We start from the raw sequence: 15,490 nt of genomic DNA, 5'->3' as shown, positions 1-15,490 counted from the left end.
GTTTCCTCACATACATGCAAACGTCCATACACAGCTAAGGCTGTGTGTGAAGACTCATCCAAGGAAAACTTCTTTGGGTCTCTTGATCTCCCCATCTGTGCAACTTCCTTCTCTCTGCTTTGTAAGTCTGGCAGCCTTGGCCTCCCCACACCTCACATTTGTGCTTCTCAGCTCCAAAGTTCCACCAAGTTCTACTTGGGTTTCCTCCTTTTGGGAGGATCTGGGACCTCTCTCCAGGCAGTAAGCTGGGCACTTGGGGCCCACCTTGTTTGTTTATTCCCTTCTTTTGTGCGTTACTGTTCTGTATCACCTGAATGTCTCCTTGTGTGAGGGCAAATCTGGTTCCTGGCCTTTTGGTTCGTTTGTTTTGTTTTATCATGGGTAGAAACAGAATTTTGTATTTAAAAGTTTTATGCCGCTGTGAAGTTTTATCCAACTCTTATTCATGAGAACAATTTCACCATTGCTTCAATGCTGGGGAATAGATAGAATAATTGAAATACATTAGCGTTAAATGCATATACCATCTGAGCACATTTTTAGAACCTGACTTGGAATTAGTTTATGGAAGTTTGAAATGCTTTTCAAGTCATTATGAGACCATTCATTTATCTGCTTTCAGATCATCTGATAAAGACAACACTAAATTTCAAAGCATTTATTCAAGCATGAAAACATTTTGTAGTCTCTGAATCAGTGAAGAGTTCTGCTTTCTAGATAATATTTACCTAAGGCTAAGTTATATCCCTTTTCATTTTGGGAGACCTTTACAGAAGCAGTTCATTTTACTAATAAGCACATTCATTGGCATATTCCTGTAGAATCAGTAAACGTATTTCAGTCCGAAATGGCATTTCCATTCAAAATGAATATATCCAATTTGCACATCTAATGGTCTGTTTTGGTTCTCATGTTTTCTGATCTCTCTGTAGCAATTGCCACTGTTGAAAACAACTGGTTGACTTCCTAAAATACTGTCTTTTTCTTTCTAAGGCATAATTCTTTCTCTGATTTGGGCTCCTGATTTCATAATTTCCTCTTTATCTTCATGATGGCTTTTTCTTTTTTCATTACTTTAAAAACATTTAGCTTCTTTTTTTTATTAAAATTTTTTTTTAATCTTTATTTACTTTTGAGAGAGAGAGAGAGTGAGTGAGCGAGCCGGGAGGAACAGGGAGACACAGAACCCGAAGCAGGCGCCAGGCTCCGAGCTGTCAGCACAGAGCCCGACGCGGGGCTCGAACTCACAAACTGCGAGATCATGACCTGAGCCGAAGTCAGACACTTAACTGACTGAGCCGCCCAGGCGCCCCCAAAGTATTTAACTTCTTAATGAAGTCGGGAATATGTACATACAAGTGTACCTATCACAGCGTATAGCTCAGGGAAGTTTTCATTAGCTTAGCGCATCAGTGTACCCAGAACCCAGATCAAGAACATGTATGCAGCTGGCAGCTGGATGCCACCCTGTCCTTTCATTCTCTAGACCCACCCTGACCTGTGATTTCTTTTTTTCTTTTTAATTTTTTAATGTTTATTTATTTTTGAGAGAGAGAGAAAGAGAGACAGAGAGTGAGTGGGGGAGGGGCAGAGAGAGAGGGAGACAGACTCTGAAGCAGGCTCCAGGCTCTGGGCTGGCAGCACAGAGCCCGATATGGGGCTTGAACTCCTGAACCGCGAGATCGTGATCTGAGCTGAAGTCGGATGCTCAACCGACCGAGCCCCCCAGGAGCCCCAGCTGACCTGTGATTCTTAACATTCTGGATTAGTGTTTCCTATTTTTATGCTTGATATAAATGGAATAATACAGCGTGTACTCTTATTGTGTCTGTTTGCTTTGCTTCAGCATTATGGTTGTGAGATTTATATATTTTTTGTAACTATAGATTGTTCATTCTCACGGTTATGTGGTGATTCAGTGTACAAATACATCCTACTCTATTTGCCCGTTTTTCTGTCGGTGGATATTTGAGTGGTTTCCAGCTTGGGACTCTTACAAATGGCGCCGCTAGGGACATTCCAGGGTGTGCTCTTTTGGTGAGGGTATGCATACATTTCTGTTGGATAAACACCTCGCAGGTGAATTGTTGAGTCATAGGATATGCATATGTTCCGCTTCGGGAGATATCGGTGAACGGTTTTCCACAAAGTCTGATTTTATCAGATTCCACCCCCATCTGCACCGTAGGAAGTTCCTATTGCTGTATGTCCTTGAGCCCCTCAATATATATAGTCTGTCGTTCCCACTTTAATCATTCAGAAGGCTGTTTAGTGCTAACTCCTTATGCTTTTAATTTCATTTGTTTGTTGACTAGTTACACTCAGCATTTTCTCATGTGCATATCGGCTATTTATATAATGGCTTCTGTGAAGTGACTGTCCAAGCCTTCTACTTTGTAATTGGATTCTCTTTTTCTTACTGGTTTGTAGGAGTTCGTTTTGTATTTTGCACACCAGTCTTTGGCCAGGTATCTTTTGCACAACTCACCTTTTGTATATTAACTGTCCCTGAGGATCCATCTCTTTGTTGTTTTTTTTTTTTTTTAAATTTTTTTTTTCAACGTTTTTTATTTATTTTTGGGACAGAGAGAGACAGAGCATGAACGGGGGAGGGGCAGAGAGAGAGGGAGACACAGAATCAGAAACAGGCTCCAGGCTCTGAGCCATCAGCCCAGAGCCCGACGCGGGGCTTGAACTCACGGACCGCGAGATCGTGACCTGGCTGAAGTCGGACGCTTAACCAACTGCGCCACCCAGGCGCCCCTTTGTTGTTTTTTTTTAACTTTTTTATTTTATTTTGAAAATTTTCATTCCAGTGTAGTTGACGTATGGTGTTCTCTCAGTTTCAGGTGTACAATACAGTGATTCGACACTTCCCTGTACGAATTACTCAGTGCTCATCGAGATAAGTGTACTTTTTAGTCCCCCTTGCCTATTTTACCACCCCCCCCACCCCGCACCACCCCATCTCTGGTTTTTGTATCTCCTTGTTCGTTCCACTCTCCTTGGTATGTCTCAGCCAGTGGTGAGCTTCGGTTTCCTGGACTATGGCGTCTCTCGCCGGGGACTTAGAGCCCTATTCCCACCTCACTACTGAGTGGCCCAAGGGCAGCGCCCCCTTGACCTTAGTAAAACTGACATTGTTGTGTTCTCTGCCCACCTCCGTTCTGCCTTGTATGTTCTCTGTTTTTGTTCATGGGGCACCACGCGACCAGGCATATGAGCTGTTGAATTCTGACCATAATGACTTTTTCCGCTTCCTCTTTCGCATTCCTTTCATGGCCCTGCCCACAAATTCTGGCGGGGTCACATCAAGACACATTCATATAGGCTTTCTCCTCCCTTCACCCCACCCATGACCACGCAGGTCTAGGCCACCCCCGCAGCAGCCTAGTTGGACTTCCAGCCTCCGCTCCTCATAAGCCCAGTGTTAACTTTCTAAGACAGTTTGGAAAATGGCTTGCCCTGCACCAAAACGTTCACTGTTTCTCTATTTTTGTTTAAACCGCTTTCTTGAGATGTAATTCACATGCAATAAAATTTACCCATTTGTATAATTCAGTGGTTTTTAGTCAGTTTGCAGATATGTACAACCTTCATCAAAGTCGAGTTTAAACCTTTTGAATGACCTCACAAAGAGCCCCTGCATCCCGAGGTTACCACCCTATTACCCCACACCCTCACCGCTAGCTCTAAGGAAACCACTCCCTTCTTTCTGTCCTTGTAGAGTTCTCTCTTCCGGAGAATTCATGTGCTGTAATTACAGAGTACACGGCCCTTTGTGATTGGCTTTTTTCACTTAGCATAATGTCTTCAAGGCTCATCCATGTCTGTATCAGGTGTCAGTATTTCATTTCTTGCCATTACTGGAGAAACTTCCACTGAATGCACGTACCAGATCATGCTTATCTGTTCTTCGGTTGATGGACGCGCTGGTTGTTCCCACACCTGGCTATTATAAATAATGCTGCTTCAAACACCTGTGCACAGGTTTTTGCAGGGACACGTGTATCCATTTCTCTTGGGTATATACCTATGGATGGGACTTCCTGTGGCCTGCAGAATTAAGCATATGCTTTTTAGCATGAGATCTGATATCACTTAGGATCTAGACTTTATAACAAGTATCTGAAATAGAAGCTTCCTGAGATCACCCTCCAAGCCTTGGTTGTAGTGTCCCCGGGCCTTAGCACAGTGCTAGGCCAGTAGGAGGTGATGGGTGAGTGTGTTCAGAGTGAGTGAGTCTGAAGACTCTCAAGTTCCCTCGCTCACCTTGTGCATCACTCTTATTTCTGTCCTGAAGTTCCGATTATCCGGGATCTTCTCGCTTCTCTCCTGCCTGTGACTGACTCCGTGTCCTAACTTGTTTATGCCCCCTGCCTAGAATCTCCCTTCCGCTTGTCTTCTTGAGAGTTGGCCTCATCTTCCCCAGGTCAGGGTAGTCTCTCTCATCGATGCATCCGTAGCATTTTGTGAGTAGTTCTGCCACAGCGCTCAGCAAAGAATTTTCATCCGTCTCTTTACTGACCACGGTAGCCCCTGGACGAATGAGCGATTGTTTTCTTTCATGTCTCTTCACCTCGCCAGATCTGAATTTTCAAGAAAGCAATGTAGACTTATTTTTTTCTTTTTAGTGTAACATTCTTCTTTCTGTTGTCACTGGAGCCCTGCTTATGCCATCTGTTATAACGTGATAAAACGTGGAGAAATCTGTACATGAAAGAACAATCCTCCAAAGCCCCTTCCTTCGGCATCCTTGGTGTCCGTACCCCGGGATTTTATACGCTGAATGTTGGAGCGAGATTATGCCAAATGTTTTGTTTAGCTTTCTGTTATTAAACTGCAGTTGGTTTCTGGGAAGTTTCACACGCACGTAATTCACAGCGAGATCGCCTGTGCCCTTACTGGAGGGAGCAAATGTTGCTGTATTTAAAGTATGTGCAGCATGCTATAAAATGAACTACTATTATTTAAGCAGATGGATGGTCCCTTAGATGGAAGAAACAGAAGCTGCTGGAATGTAGTTTGGGTTTTCTTTTGCCTGTGGCCATATGATGTGTGTCTTAGAGAATGAGTTTATGTTTCGTTATTAAACCCAGTGGTGTGAAATACAAAGACTAAAGTGAAATACCTTAAAAATGTAAGGAGAAGTGACAGTAATCCCCCGTGGGTCACTTATCTCCTTAACTATACTAGGATTAAACATTTATTTTGCATTTTTTCTTGCAGGCATTTGAATAATTTCACATTTATATATGAAATATTTCTCACATACATTCATGTGTTCAAAGACTATTCTTAACAAGGCTAACTTTCGTGAGACCAGAGAACGAATTCAGATATGACTAAATTTTATTTAGTTCAAATTACCTAAATCCAGTTGACAGAAGAGTAATGTGGGGTGGGAACAAAAAAGAATCTGGTGGAATTAATTAGCCTCAGAGAGTGACAGTTTCCTCCCTCCTAACAACGTGTTTGGGGTGATGTCAGTTTCCTAGAAAGCTCAAATGTAAAATCACCGTGCTACTCTCAGCATTTTTATTTGAGTTGAAAGCTGTAATGTTTAACTAGTAACTGTGCTTCCGATCTGAGCCAATTTCTTAGTTAGCAATAATTTTCATATTCTGATTTATGGAGCATTGCTAAAGATTTTAGTTATGGTTGGGAGAGGAAGCCATCAGAGTTACTACTTGATGAACACCCCCCCCCCTTGCCTGTCTTCTCTTTGAGTGAGTCTGTCACTTTTACAAAGTGGCTTTTTCTCCACCATCTTCTGGCATCGTGGTGTCTCCTCCATGGTGTCCCCTCTTTTCTCAGCTCAGAAGTAGTCAGCACTGGCTCCCGTGGGCAAGCTGGTGGACGCTTCCGCTGAGACAGATCAGCAGGAAGCGGGTGGATGTTCAGATGAGCTACCTGGGGGATGCTTGAATGTCCTAAACACAGCTTCTCCGGGATTCGGCTTTATAGAGGAAAGGCAGCCATATGCTCAAAGTAAATCTTCATCAGAAAGACCGAATCTGGCCTCTGTGAGCTCCTAGCCCTGAATCCACGGTCAAGTGACAAAATCCCCGTCTTTTCTTCCGTAAAGTGGAGCCTGTACTCTCCTGGCAGAGCTCCTGTTCACAAGGCTAAAAGAACACCTTGAGGATCACAGCATTGCCTGGGATGGTATAGCGCTCAGTAAATGATACTCTCATCTCTGCCCAGTGAGATTAATTCCAGGCGTCGAGGGTGTCTTTTCTCGCGTGAATATGTGACTAAGAGTGCGTTTGTTTTTAGAAAGTCACATAGAAGCACAAATGTCTGCGAGGTAGGTCTTCACAGCGTTTTAAAACCTTTCGTTAATTTTTGGATTCTAGAAGTTGTTCCCTTTGTTCATGGAAGTGACACTCTGTGACTACTGGTTACCGAGTGCAACACAGGCACTCAGTAAATGAATTAAAAAGCCAACTATGTGTGAAGAGGTTTGCAGATATCTTACTCGTAGCAATGAAAACAGTTTAAATAAGATCAGGAAAATAGTTCAGAGAATCGTGTTATATAAAATGTGCATCCACTCTTTACTTGGAAGGTCTGTATAGAAATATGGAATCTTGTATATGAAACGGTGTTAAGAGAATGAAGCATAGCCTATAACAATTGCATGGTTTATGTATTCGCATTATTACATAGAATTATCATAGAGGTGCATACGGCACGTGGGCAGATGGACCAGAAGAGGAAGCTGCCACGGGCCGGTGGGATTGAATGATACACCTCTCAAAGTTCTCATTATCACCGCTGCCCATTTTTGAGTAAAAAATGCCCTGTCGAGGGGCGCCTGGGTGGCTCAGTTGGTTAAACGTCCGACTTCGGCTCAGGTCATGATCTCACAGCTCGTGAGTTCGAGCCCCGCGTCGGGCTCTGTGCTGACCACCCGGAGCCGGGAGCCTCCTTCGGATTCTGTGTGTGTCTCTCTCTCCCCCTCCCCCGCTCATGCTCTGTCGCTGTCTCCCTGTCAAAAATAAATAAACATGAAAAAAAAAAAAAACAAATGCACCATTGCTTTGATGCTAGTTGTAGAAAATCAGTTGTGCTTTTCAAAAAACGTTTTACATACAAACGTAGATTTTCATTTGTAAAAATTGTGACCAATTTCGTTCGAGAATATGTCTCCGTGTGCCTCCCCCCCAGAGCAATTTAGTCCTAGCAGCTGGATCCAGTCCTTCATCCTTTTAGCTTGTGCTTATCGAGCGCCTGCTGGCTGCCAGGCTCTGCACTCTAGGTGACAGTGTGAGCGAATCATGACACTTTTCTCAGGGGTCTTACGTTCTAGAGGGCGAGACAAACAATAGAGGAATACGAAACACAGAGCATGATTCCCAGTAGTGGTCATTCCTGTGGAGACAGAGCAGGGTGTGGGGAACGGGCTGGTAAGTAACCTGTCACAAGTTAAGGTCCAGGGTAACTTCGCAGTTTGTGTACAGAGCGTGTGAAATGACGTCGACGCCTTATTTGTTCGTACCGGCCTCTGTGTCCGTAGTTGAGCAATTTTGAATGGTTTCGTTGTAGTCAAACCTGGCGATTGTTTATCAGAACGACCTTCTGAGGCCAGGCTGATTGAAGGCCAAGTTCAGAGCGTGCACCTCCCTGACCAATTCTTGTGTTGTCTTCTTGTAGTTTTCAGTGAGGACCTTCACTCCAGCCTCTACTTTGTCAATGCATCTCTGCAAGAGGTAGTGTTTGCGAGCACCACGGGGACCCTGGTGCCCTGCCCCGCTGCAGGCATCCCTCCTGTGTCTCTCAGATGGTACCTAGCAACGGGCGAGGAGATCTACGATGTCCCCGGGATCCGCCACGTCCACCCCAACGGCACTCTCCAAATTTTCCCCTTCCCTCCTTCAAGCTTTAGTACCTTAATCCATGATAATACTTACTATTGCACAGCTGAAAATCCTTCAGGGAAAATTAGAAGTCAGGATGTCCACATCAAGGCTGGTGAGTACGTTTCCTCTGCTTTGTTCCTTCTGTGCCTGCTTTGGGGGGGTTGGGGGAGGTGGGTGTTGACCAATAGGAAACCATCATCAGCTGAGGGACCAATGAAAACCCTGTGGTCGGATCACTCCGGCACTCCTGACAGCTTCTTTGAGACGTCAGAGCATCCCTTGATGGACTTTCAAAATGCCTTGTGTCGCTGGAGCTAAGACGTGGAATTCGCGATAGCAAGTGGGCGAAGTTCAAGCTGCAGACGTATTGTGTTTTGACTGATTGATACTCTGACTCGGACTTTCAGTGTCTCCAATCCACCGTGTTTCCTTCCTGCCCTGTCTCTGCTCTTTCCTCCCCTAGAGGCAGGCAGTGTGGGGGCGGGGAGGAAAAGGGGAGAGAGGAGGGACACAGAGCTGAAGTGGAACAGCACTTTGGCATCAAGGTGTGATGTAACGGGAAATGAAACACACAGTAGGTCTAATATTCTTGTATTCGTGAAATTAAAAAAGGAGCATTTTAAACTTTTTTCGCTGTGTCGCAGGTTGCTGGAATATTGTCAGTGAATAAATCCTGAATTGGTTGTATTCTTTTTAATACCATACACACACACACACACACACACACACACACACACACATATATACATATACACACACATATACACACAGACACATATATATATATATATATATATACACATATATATATAAATGTTATTTTATTTTCAAGGGAGGGGAGGGGCAGAGAGAGGGAGAAGAGGACAGAGGATCCGAAGTGGTCTCCAGCAGAGAACCCGAGGTGGGGCTTGAACTCACGAGCTGTGAGATCACAATCTGAGCCGAACTCAGATGCTTAACCCACTGAGCCGCCCAGATGCCCCAATTACATTTCTATAGGTCAGCCGAGGAATACAGTCTGAGATCCACAGACATAAAAAAGTTACACATACAGGACATATTGTGTCATTTTACAGATTGAACAAAGCCCCGAAAGACTAACTCACAGCTAGAGTCTGGTTAGCAAACAGCATTTTGGGTTTTTTTAAGCTTCACCCTACCAATACTACAGGAGACTGACACAATACAATGTCAGGGCAAAGAGAAGGTGGCTCTGATTGTTATCTTAGGCCCCAGGTAGCTGGGGGAGCCTGGTTATAATTTCTGTGGCAAGTAAGGAGATGCTTCTTGAGGGCTTTGCAACATGAGCAAATTATGAGATGTTTCTGGATTCCTGCATATGATCTCTTTGATGTAAGCAATCAAACGTTAGACTACAGTTCATTCTGCTAGTGACTCATTTTCCCAACTCTGTTTTGATCTCTGTGACACGCTCACGAATCCCAGCACCTGAGCAAGAACGTACTCGAGAAAGGAAGAAAAAGATGGGCTTTAATCAGCAGATATGAAAAGCTGATGCCCCGAATAATTAAAATAAAGCAAATGCAATTTGTAGGGAGACCTCTAAACCTGACAGTCAGGAGGACATAGGGAGTGCCTTTTACTTGACAGGCTGACAGTGTTCATGATGTGTTACAGAAACATATTTAGAGCCTACAAAGCGCCACTTACAGAAGAACCTGGGACTTCAAACAGCTATGCTTGTGTGTGTGTGTGTTAATCCGCTGTTTCTGTCTTGGGTTTCTTGTCAGATAAGGAATTAAGTGCTTACTCCTGTGTAACTGCCATTTTTGAAATTCGTCATGGAATCGATTGCTTTTGCGTGCCACTGAATGTGTCAGGGGGGTGGAGATCGCATCGCCTTGTCTGGTGGCTGTTCCTTCCACTTCCGCAGAAGTGCATTCTTGCTGTTCACGTGCTTGTATTCCCGACATCGAATCGTACTGAGTACGCGTGCAGCAGACGTGTGTTTGCTGCCTCAGTGTGGACTCACGAGATGGATAGGCACGCTGCCCAAATGCAATTTATTTTCCCATTTGACTTTCCTTCTTGTTGTGAAGACATTATGACTGTAATGGTCTTTTAGCTTTTTTCATTGGATGCTTGAAAATCTGGTTTCCCCATTTTTATGTAGATGCTCGTGTGGAACCGGATGGCCGTTTGCAAGAGCAGGTGGTGGGTGACTGGTGACACTACCCAGTGACAGGTGTAGGGTAGAGTTGAGCAGAATGGGGGCTGACCCCCCGGGTGGTGCCTCATCTCAGGTCTGCGTGCCTCAGTGTCCCTCTGGATTGGGGCTGGGATTTTCGCGGAGTAATCCTTTAGGTAAAATGGCCTCATAATCCCTCCTTTGGTGGTTCAGGGAATTCTCATTCTTCACATTTTTCAGTGACTTTGACTTAGGTGTTGGTGTCACCAAAGCGGGATGGTTCCTCTGTCATGTTGCGGGAGTTTTTACGTCAGTACCCAGGATTCACAGTCTCGCTGCTTAGAAGAATGAAGTGGACACAAAATGAGCTCCAGGCAGAAGTTTATTAGACTGTGAGATTAAAAAGTAAGGATAATAGGAAAGCTCTCTTTACAGAGAGGGGCCCTTTGAAAGTGAATGCCCCAGGACCACAGGATCCTTGTCGTAGAAGGTTCCGGTCAGCCCTCCCCCCTCCCTTTCCCCTCGTTCCCTCTCAGGTCCCACCCTGTGGGCCTCATGGCTCTAGGTGCTGAGTGGTCCATTCCTGATTGGCTCATTTCCATTGTATGAGGGGTGGCCTGTAACCATAGTTAGGTCTCTTGTCACATTCCTGAAGGAAACCTGAGGGGGAGTAGGTGGGTCTGTTACATTCGTAAGAGGAGCCTTACGCCTGGGTCGGGGAGGGGGGTTTCTGTGGTCAGATACTCCCAGCATTGTTCCAAAATAGGACTCCCCCCACCCCGGGACCTCAGGTCCTAATCCTCCCCTCTGGGCCTGTTTTATCCTACCTTTTCCTATCATAATGTCACATGAATCTGCAAGGCTGGTCACCTGGCACATCAAAGACCTTCTTCCCCTTTCTGTTCCAAGGACAGGATGCAGAATGCAGCAGTACTTCCCCTGGCCTGCCCCTGGCCCCTAGCAAATAGGGGCCCATACTGCCCCTAGCAGTATGACCTTGGGCAAGTACAAAGAAGTTCTAGTGGTTGTTTCCTCCTTCATTGACTGTGGCTGGGGCTCGAACCCAAAACTGTGAGATCATGACCTGAGCGGAAGTCGGAAGCCCAACCCACTGAGCCACCCAGGCGCCCCTCCCCCAGCCCAGTTTTAGTAAAACTCCTACTATTCAGTCCTCCCCTCCCTTTGACATCTGGCCACTCGTAGTTCTGATCAGGTTCCTCATTCTTACTTTGATCTGTGAGTCTGTCCTACCTTTGGCCTTGATGTATCCTCTTGGTAAATCTTCCTCGTACTGAGACCCGCGCTCTGCCCTTTGGCTAGAAAACCCCACTTCTCCTCGCTCTATTTGGAGTTGAGAAAAATTCCTCTCCGAGCCTGCTGGAATAGTCATGAGTCCTATTACAACAGTCTTGAATAAAGTCTTCCTTTGCATTTTAACAAGCATCAGAATAATTACAATTTTTTTCTTTAACAATAAACAAACTATGGTGAATCTATACAACGGAATACTATTAAGCGATGTAAAGAAACAAGCTACCAAGTTTTGAAAAGACAGGGAAGAACCTTAAATGCGTCTCACCAAGTGAAAGAAGCCAATCTGAAAAGGTTACAAACTGTGTGATTCCCACTCATACACATTCTGGAAAGGGTGAAACTATAGAGACGATAAAAAGATCAGTGGCTTCCAGGGACTCCAGGGGAGGAAAGGAGGGATGGGTAAGTGGATAACAGGACATTTTTAAGGCAGTGATGCTTCCATTCTGGATGATACCTTAATGGTGGATACATGGCATTCTTTTTTTTTTTTAAGTATTTATTTATTTTGAGAGAGAGAAGAGAGAGTGTGCAAGTGTGAGTGGGGGAGGGGCAGAGAGAGAAAGGGAGAGAACATCCCAGGCAGGCTCCCTACTGTCAGCACAGAGCCCAATGTGGGGCTCGAACTCACGAGAGCCGTGAGGTCATGACCTGAACCAAAATCAAGAGTCAGACATTTAACCGACTGAGCTACCTAAGCGCCCCTACATGACATTCTTCATGGAACTGCACAGCATAGAAAGAACCTTCATGGAAACTATGAGCTTTCGTTAATAACAATGTATAAATACTACTCATGAATTGTAACAAATGTATAACACTGATGCACTAATGCAACTTGCTAACCATGAGAGGGACTGCAGGGGTGGGGTGAAGAGAGTGTACGGGAACACTCTGTACTTTCTGCGAAAGTTTTCTGTAAACCTACAAATGGCTCTAAAAAATAAAATCTATTCCAAAAGGAATGAAAACATATTTCGGGTAGCTTGGTATACAAATAGAGTCCCCAAAGGAATGGATGGGAAAACAAACAGACAAAATAAATGAAGAGTGGAAATACTGGCTAAAATTTTTCAAATTTGATAAAAACCATGAACTTGAAGATCCAAGGAGCTCAACAAACCCCAAGCACAAGGTACACGAAGAAAATTCCGCCGAGGCCCATCAGAATCCAATTTCTCAGGACCAGTCTAAAGACAAAATGTTAGAAACGGCCAGAGGAAAAAGACACGTTACACAGGGAAGAATAAAAACGGGAACAGCAGCAGATTTCCCTTCAGAATCAATGTGAGAAAACAGAGAAGCAACACCTTTAAAGTACTGAAAGGAAGTGTAATTTGTAAATCTAGAAATCTATGCCCAGTAGAAGTATTTTTCAAAAATAAAGGTGAAATAAAGGCTTTTTTTTTTTGGACACACGAAAGCTGAAAGAATTTATCAGCAGCTGACCTGAGCTTGTAGAAATCTTAAAGGAAGTTCTACAATCATAAGACAAATGGCTCCTGATGGGTTCTTGGATCTACTGGAAGGAAAGAAGAATGACAATGGTAGCTATATGGGTAAAGAAATTACGTTTTTCTAGAATTAAAGTATAACCGACATACAATATCCTATTAGTTTCAGATGTACATCATAGTGATTTGATATTTTTACACATTAAAAGATGATCTTCCCGGTAAGTCTAGTTACCACCCATCACCACAAAACGTTATTACAATATTATTGAGTCTGTTCCCTGTGGTCTACATTATATTCCCTTGACTTATTTATTTTATAACTGGAGGTTTGTACCTCCTAATCCCCTTTACTTAGTTCACCTCCCTGCTCTGGTAACCAGCAGTTTGTTTTCTGTGTCCATAAGTCTATTTCTGTTTTATTTAGTTTGTTCATTTGTTCTATTTTTTTTGTTTTTTTTTAGATTCCACATATAAGTAAACTGATGTGCTATCTGTCTCTCTCTGACTTATTTCATTTAGCACAATACCCTCTAGATCTGTCCATGTTGTCGCAAATGGCACGATTTCATTTTTCTTATGTCTGAGTAATATTCTGTTTCATACACACACACTCACCCCCCTCCCCCTATATTCCTTATCTTCCTATCTGTGGACACTTAGGTTGCTTTCATATCTTGGCTATTGTAAATAGCACTGCAGGGAACATAGGGGTGCATATATCTCTTTGAACTGGTGTTTTGTTTTTGTTTCAGAGAAACATCCAGAAGTAGAAGTATTGGACTGTATGGTGTTTCTGCTTTAAACTCTTTGAGGAACTTTCGTACGGTTTTCCCTGGTGGCTGTGCCATTTTACATCCCCACCAACAGTACATGAGGGTCCCCTTTTCTCTATGTCCTCGCCAACACTTACTATTTCTTGTCTTTTTGATAATAGAAAATCTGAGCAGTGTGAGGTGATACCTCATTTCCTTGATGATTAATTATATTGAGGATCTTTTCATATGTCTGTTGGTCATCTCCATGTCTTTGGGAAAATGTCTTCCCAATCTTTAATCAGATTGCTTTTTTGTGTTTGTTGTTTGATATTAAGTGCTATGAGTTCTTTATATATTTTGGGTATTAACCCTTGTCAGATGTTTGATTTGCAAATATCTTTTCCATTCTGTGGGTTGCCTTTTCATTTTTGATATGGTTTCTTTCACTTTGCAGAAGCTTTTTAGTTCAATGTGGTCCCACTTGTTTATTTTAGCTTTACTTATCCTTGTATGAGGAGACCGGTCCAAAAAAATATTGCTAAGACAAATGTCAAAGAGCTTACTGCCTGTGTTTTTTTTTTCCCCCTTTTCTAGGAGTGTTGTCTATGTTTTCTTCTAGGAGTTTCTTCTAGGAGTTTCTAGGTCTTACATTCAAGTTTTTAATCCATTTTGAGTTGATTTTAGTGTGTTTATATGGTGCAAGAAAGTGGTCCAGTTTCATTCTTTTGCATGTGGCTGTCCAGTTTTCCCAGCACCATTTATTAAAGAGATTGTCTTTCCCCCCTTGTATATTCTTGCCTCCTTTGTCATAGATTAATTGACCACAAATGCATGCGTTTATTTCTGGGCTCTCTGTTCTATTCCATTGATCTATGTGTCTGTTTTCTTGTGAGTACTATACTTTCTGGATTACTATAGCATTGTAGTATAGTTTGAAATCAGGGAGCATGATACCTCTGGCTTTGTTCTTTCTCAAGATTGTTTTGGACATTCATGGGCTCTTTTGGTTCATAAAAATTTTAGGATTCTGTGAAAAATGCCATTGGAAATCTGTAGATGGCTTTAAATCATAATTTTTTGGTATTTATAATAGATTATAAAAGATTTATAATCTTTTAAAAGACCATCTGACTGTTTAAACAAAAATAATAATAATGACTTGTGGAGTTTGTAACATATGTCTAAATAAAATGGATGATAATTAATAGCATTAAGGCCTGGAGTAGAGATGTGGCAGTATAATATTGTAAGGTTATTTTTTTATATGTGAAGTTGTATAATATCACCTGACTATAGATTGTGATAAGTTACAGATGTATAGTCTAAGATGTACAGCAACCGCTAAAATAGCAAAACAGAGAATTATGACTAATAAGCTAATCAAGGAGGAAAAAAAATGGAACGACTCAAAAAAATTTCAGTGCTAAACATATAATTAAATTTTTTTTTTTCAACGTTTATTTATTTTTGGGACAGAGAGAGACAGAGCATGAACGGGGGAGGGGCAGAGAGAGAGGGAGACACAGAATCGGAAACAGGCTCCAGGCTCCGAGCCATCAGCCCAGAGCCCGACGCGGGGCTTGAACTCACGGACTGCGAGATCGTGACCTGGCTGAAGTCGGACGCTTAACCGACTGCGCCACCCAGGCGCTCCTCTAAACATATAATTAAAAAAATAGGAAAAAGGAAACAATAGATGGTGAAAATAGAAATAAAATAACAAGATGATGAATTTAAACCTCACCATACCAATATTCACATTAAATATAAATGTTATAATTATCCGAATTAAAAGGCAGCAATTGCTAGATTAGATTCAAATACTGTTTAAAAGAAGTGTCCTTTATTTTTAAAAAATGTTTAAAATATTTATTTACTTTGGTAGAGAGAAAGTGAAAGGGAGAGTGCATATGAGTGGGGGAGGGGCAGAGAGCGAGGGAAAGAGAGAAT

General features: G+C 42.9%; 1 protein-coding gene across 1 annotated transcript in view; it reads left to right on the top strand.

Moving 5' to 3' along the window:
- The first annotated feature begins 6,706 nt into the window (after nt 1-6,706).
- DSCAM (DS cell adhesion molecule) overlaps nt 6,707-15,490 on the top strand; it is a 628,479-nt gene continuing 619,695 nt past the window's right edge. The window contains exons 1-2 of the mRNA XM_047100488.1: nt 6,707-6,737; nt 7,660-7,977. Of these exons, the coding sequence (XP_046956444.1) occupies nt 6,707-6,737; nt 7,660-7,977 (349 nt within the window). The remainder of the gene's footprint in view (nt 6,738-7,659; nt 7,978-15,490) is intronic.

The sequence above is a fragment of the Lynx rufus genome, unplaced genomic scaffold (assembly GCF_022079265.1).
Source record: "Lynx rufus isolate CCGP_SWC_20201006 ecotype Redwood Valley unplaced genomic scaffold, mLynRuf1.p SCAF_5, whole genome shotgun sequence".
Taxonomy (NCBI): Eukaryota; Metazoa; Chordata; class Mammalia; order Carnivora; family Felidae; genus Lynx; species Lynx rufus.
Note: the sequence above shows the minus strand (reverse complement) of the source record. Positions and strands in the feature narration are given on the sequence as shown.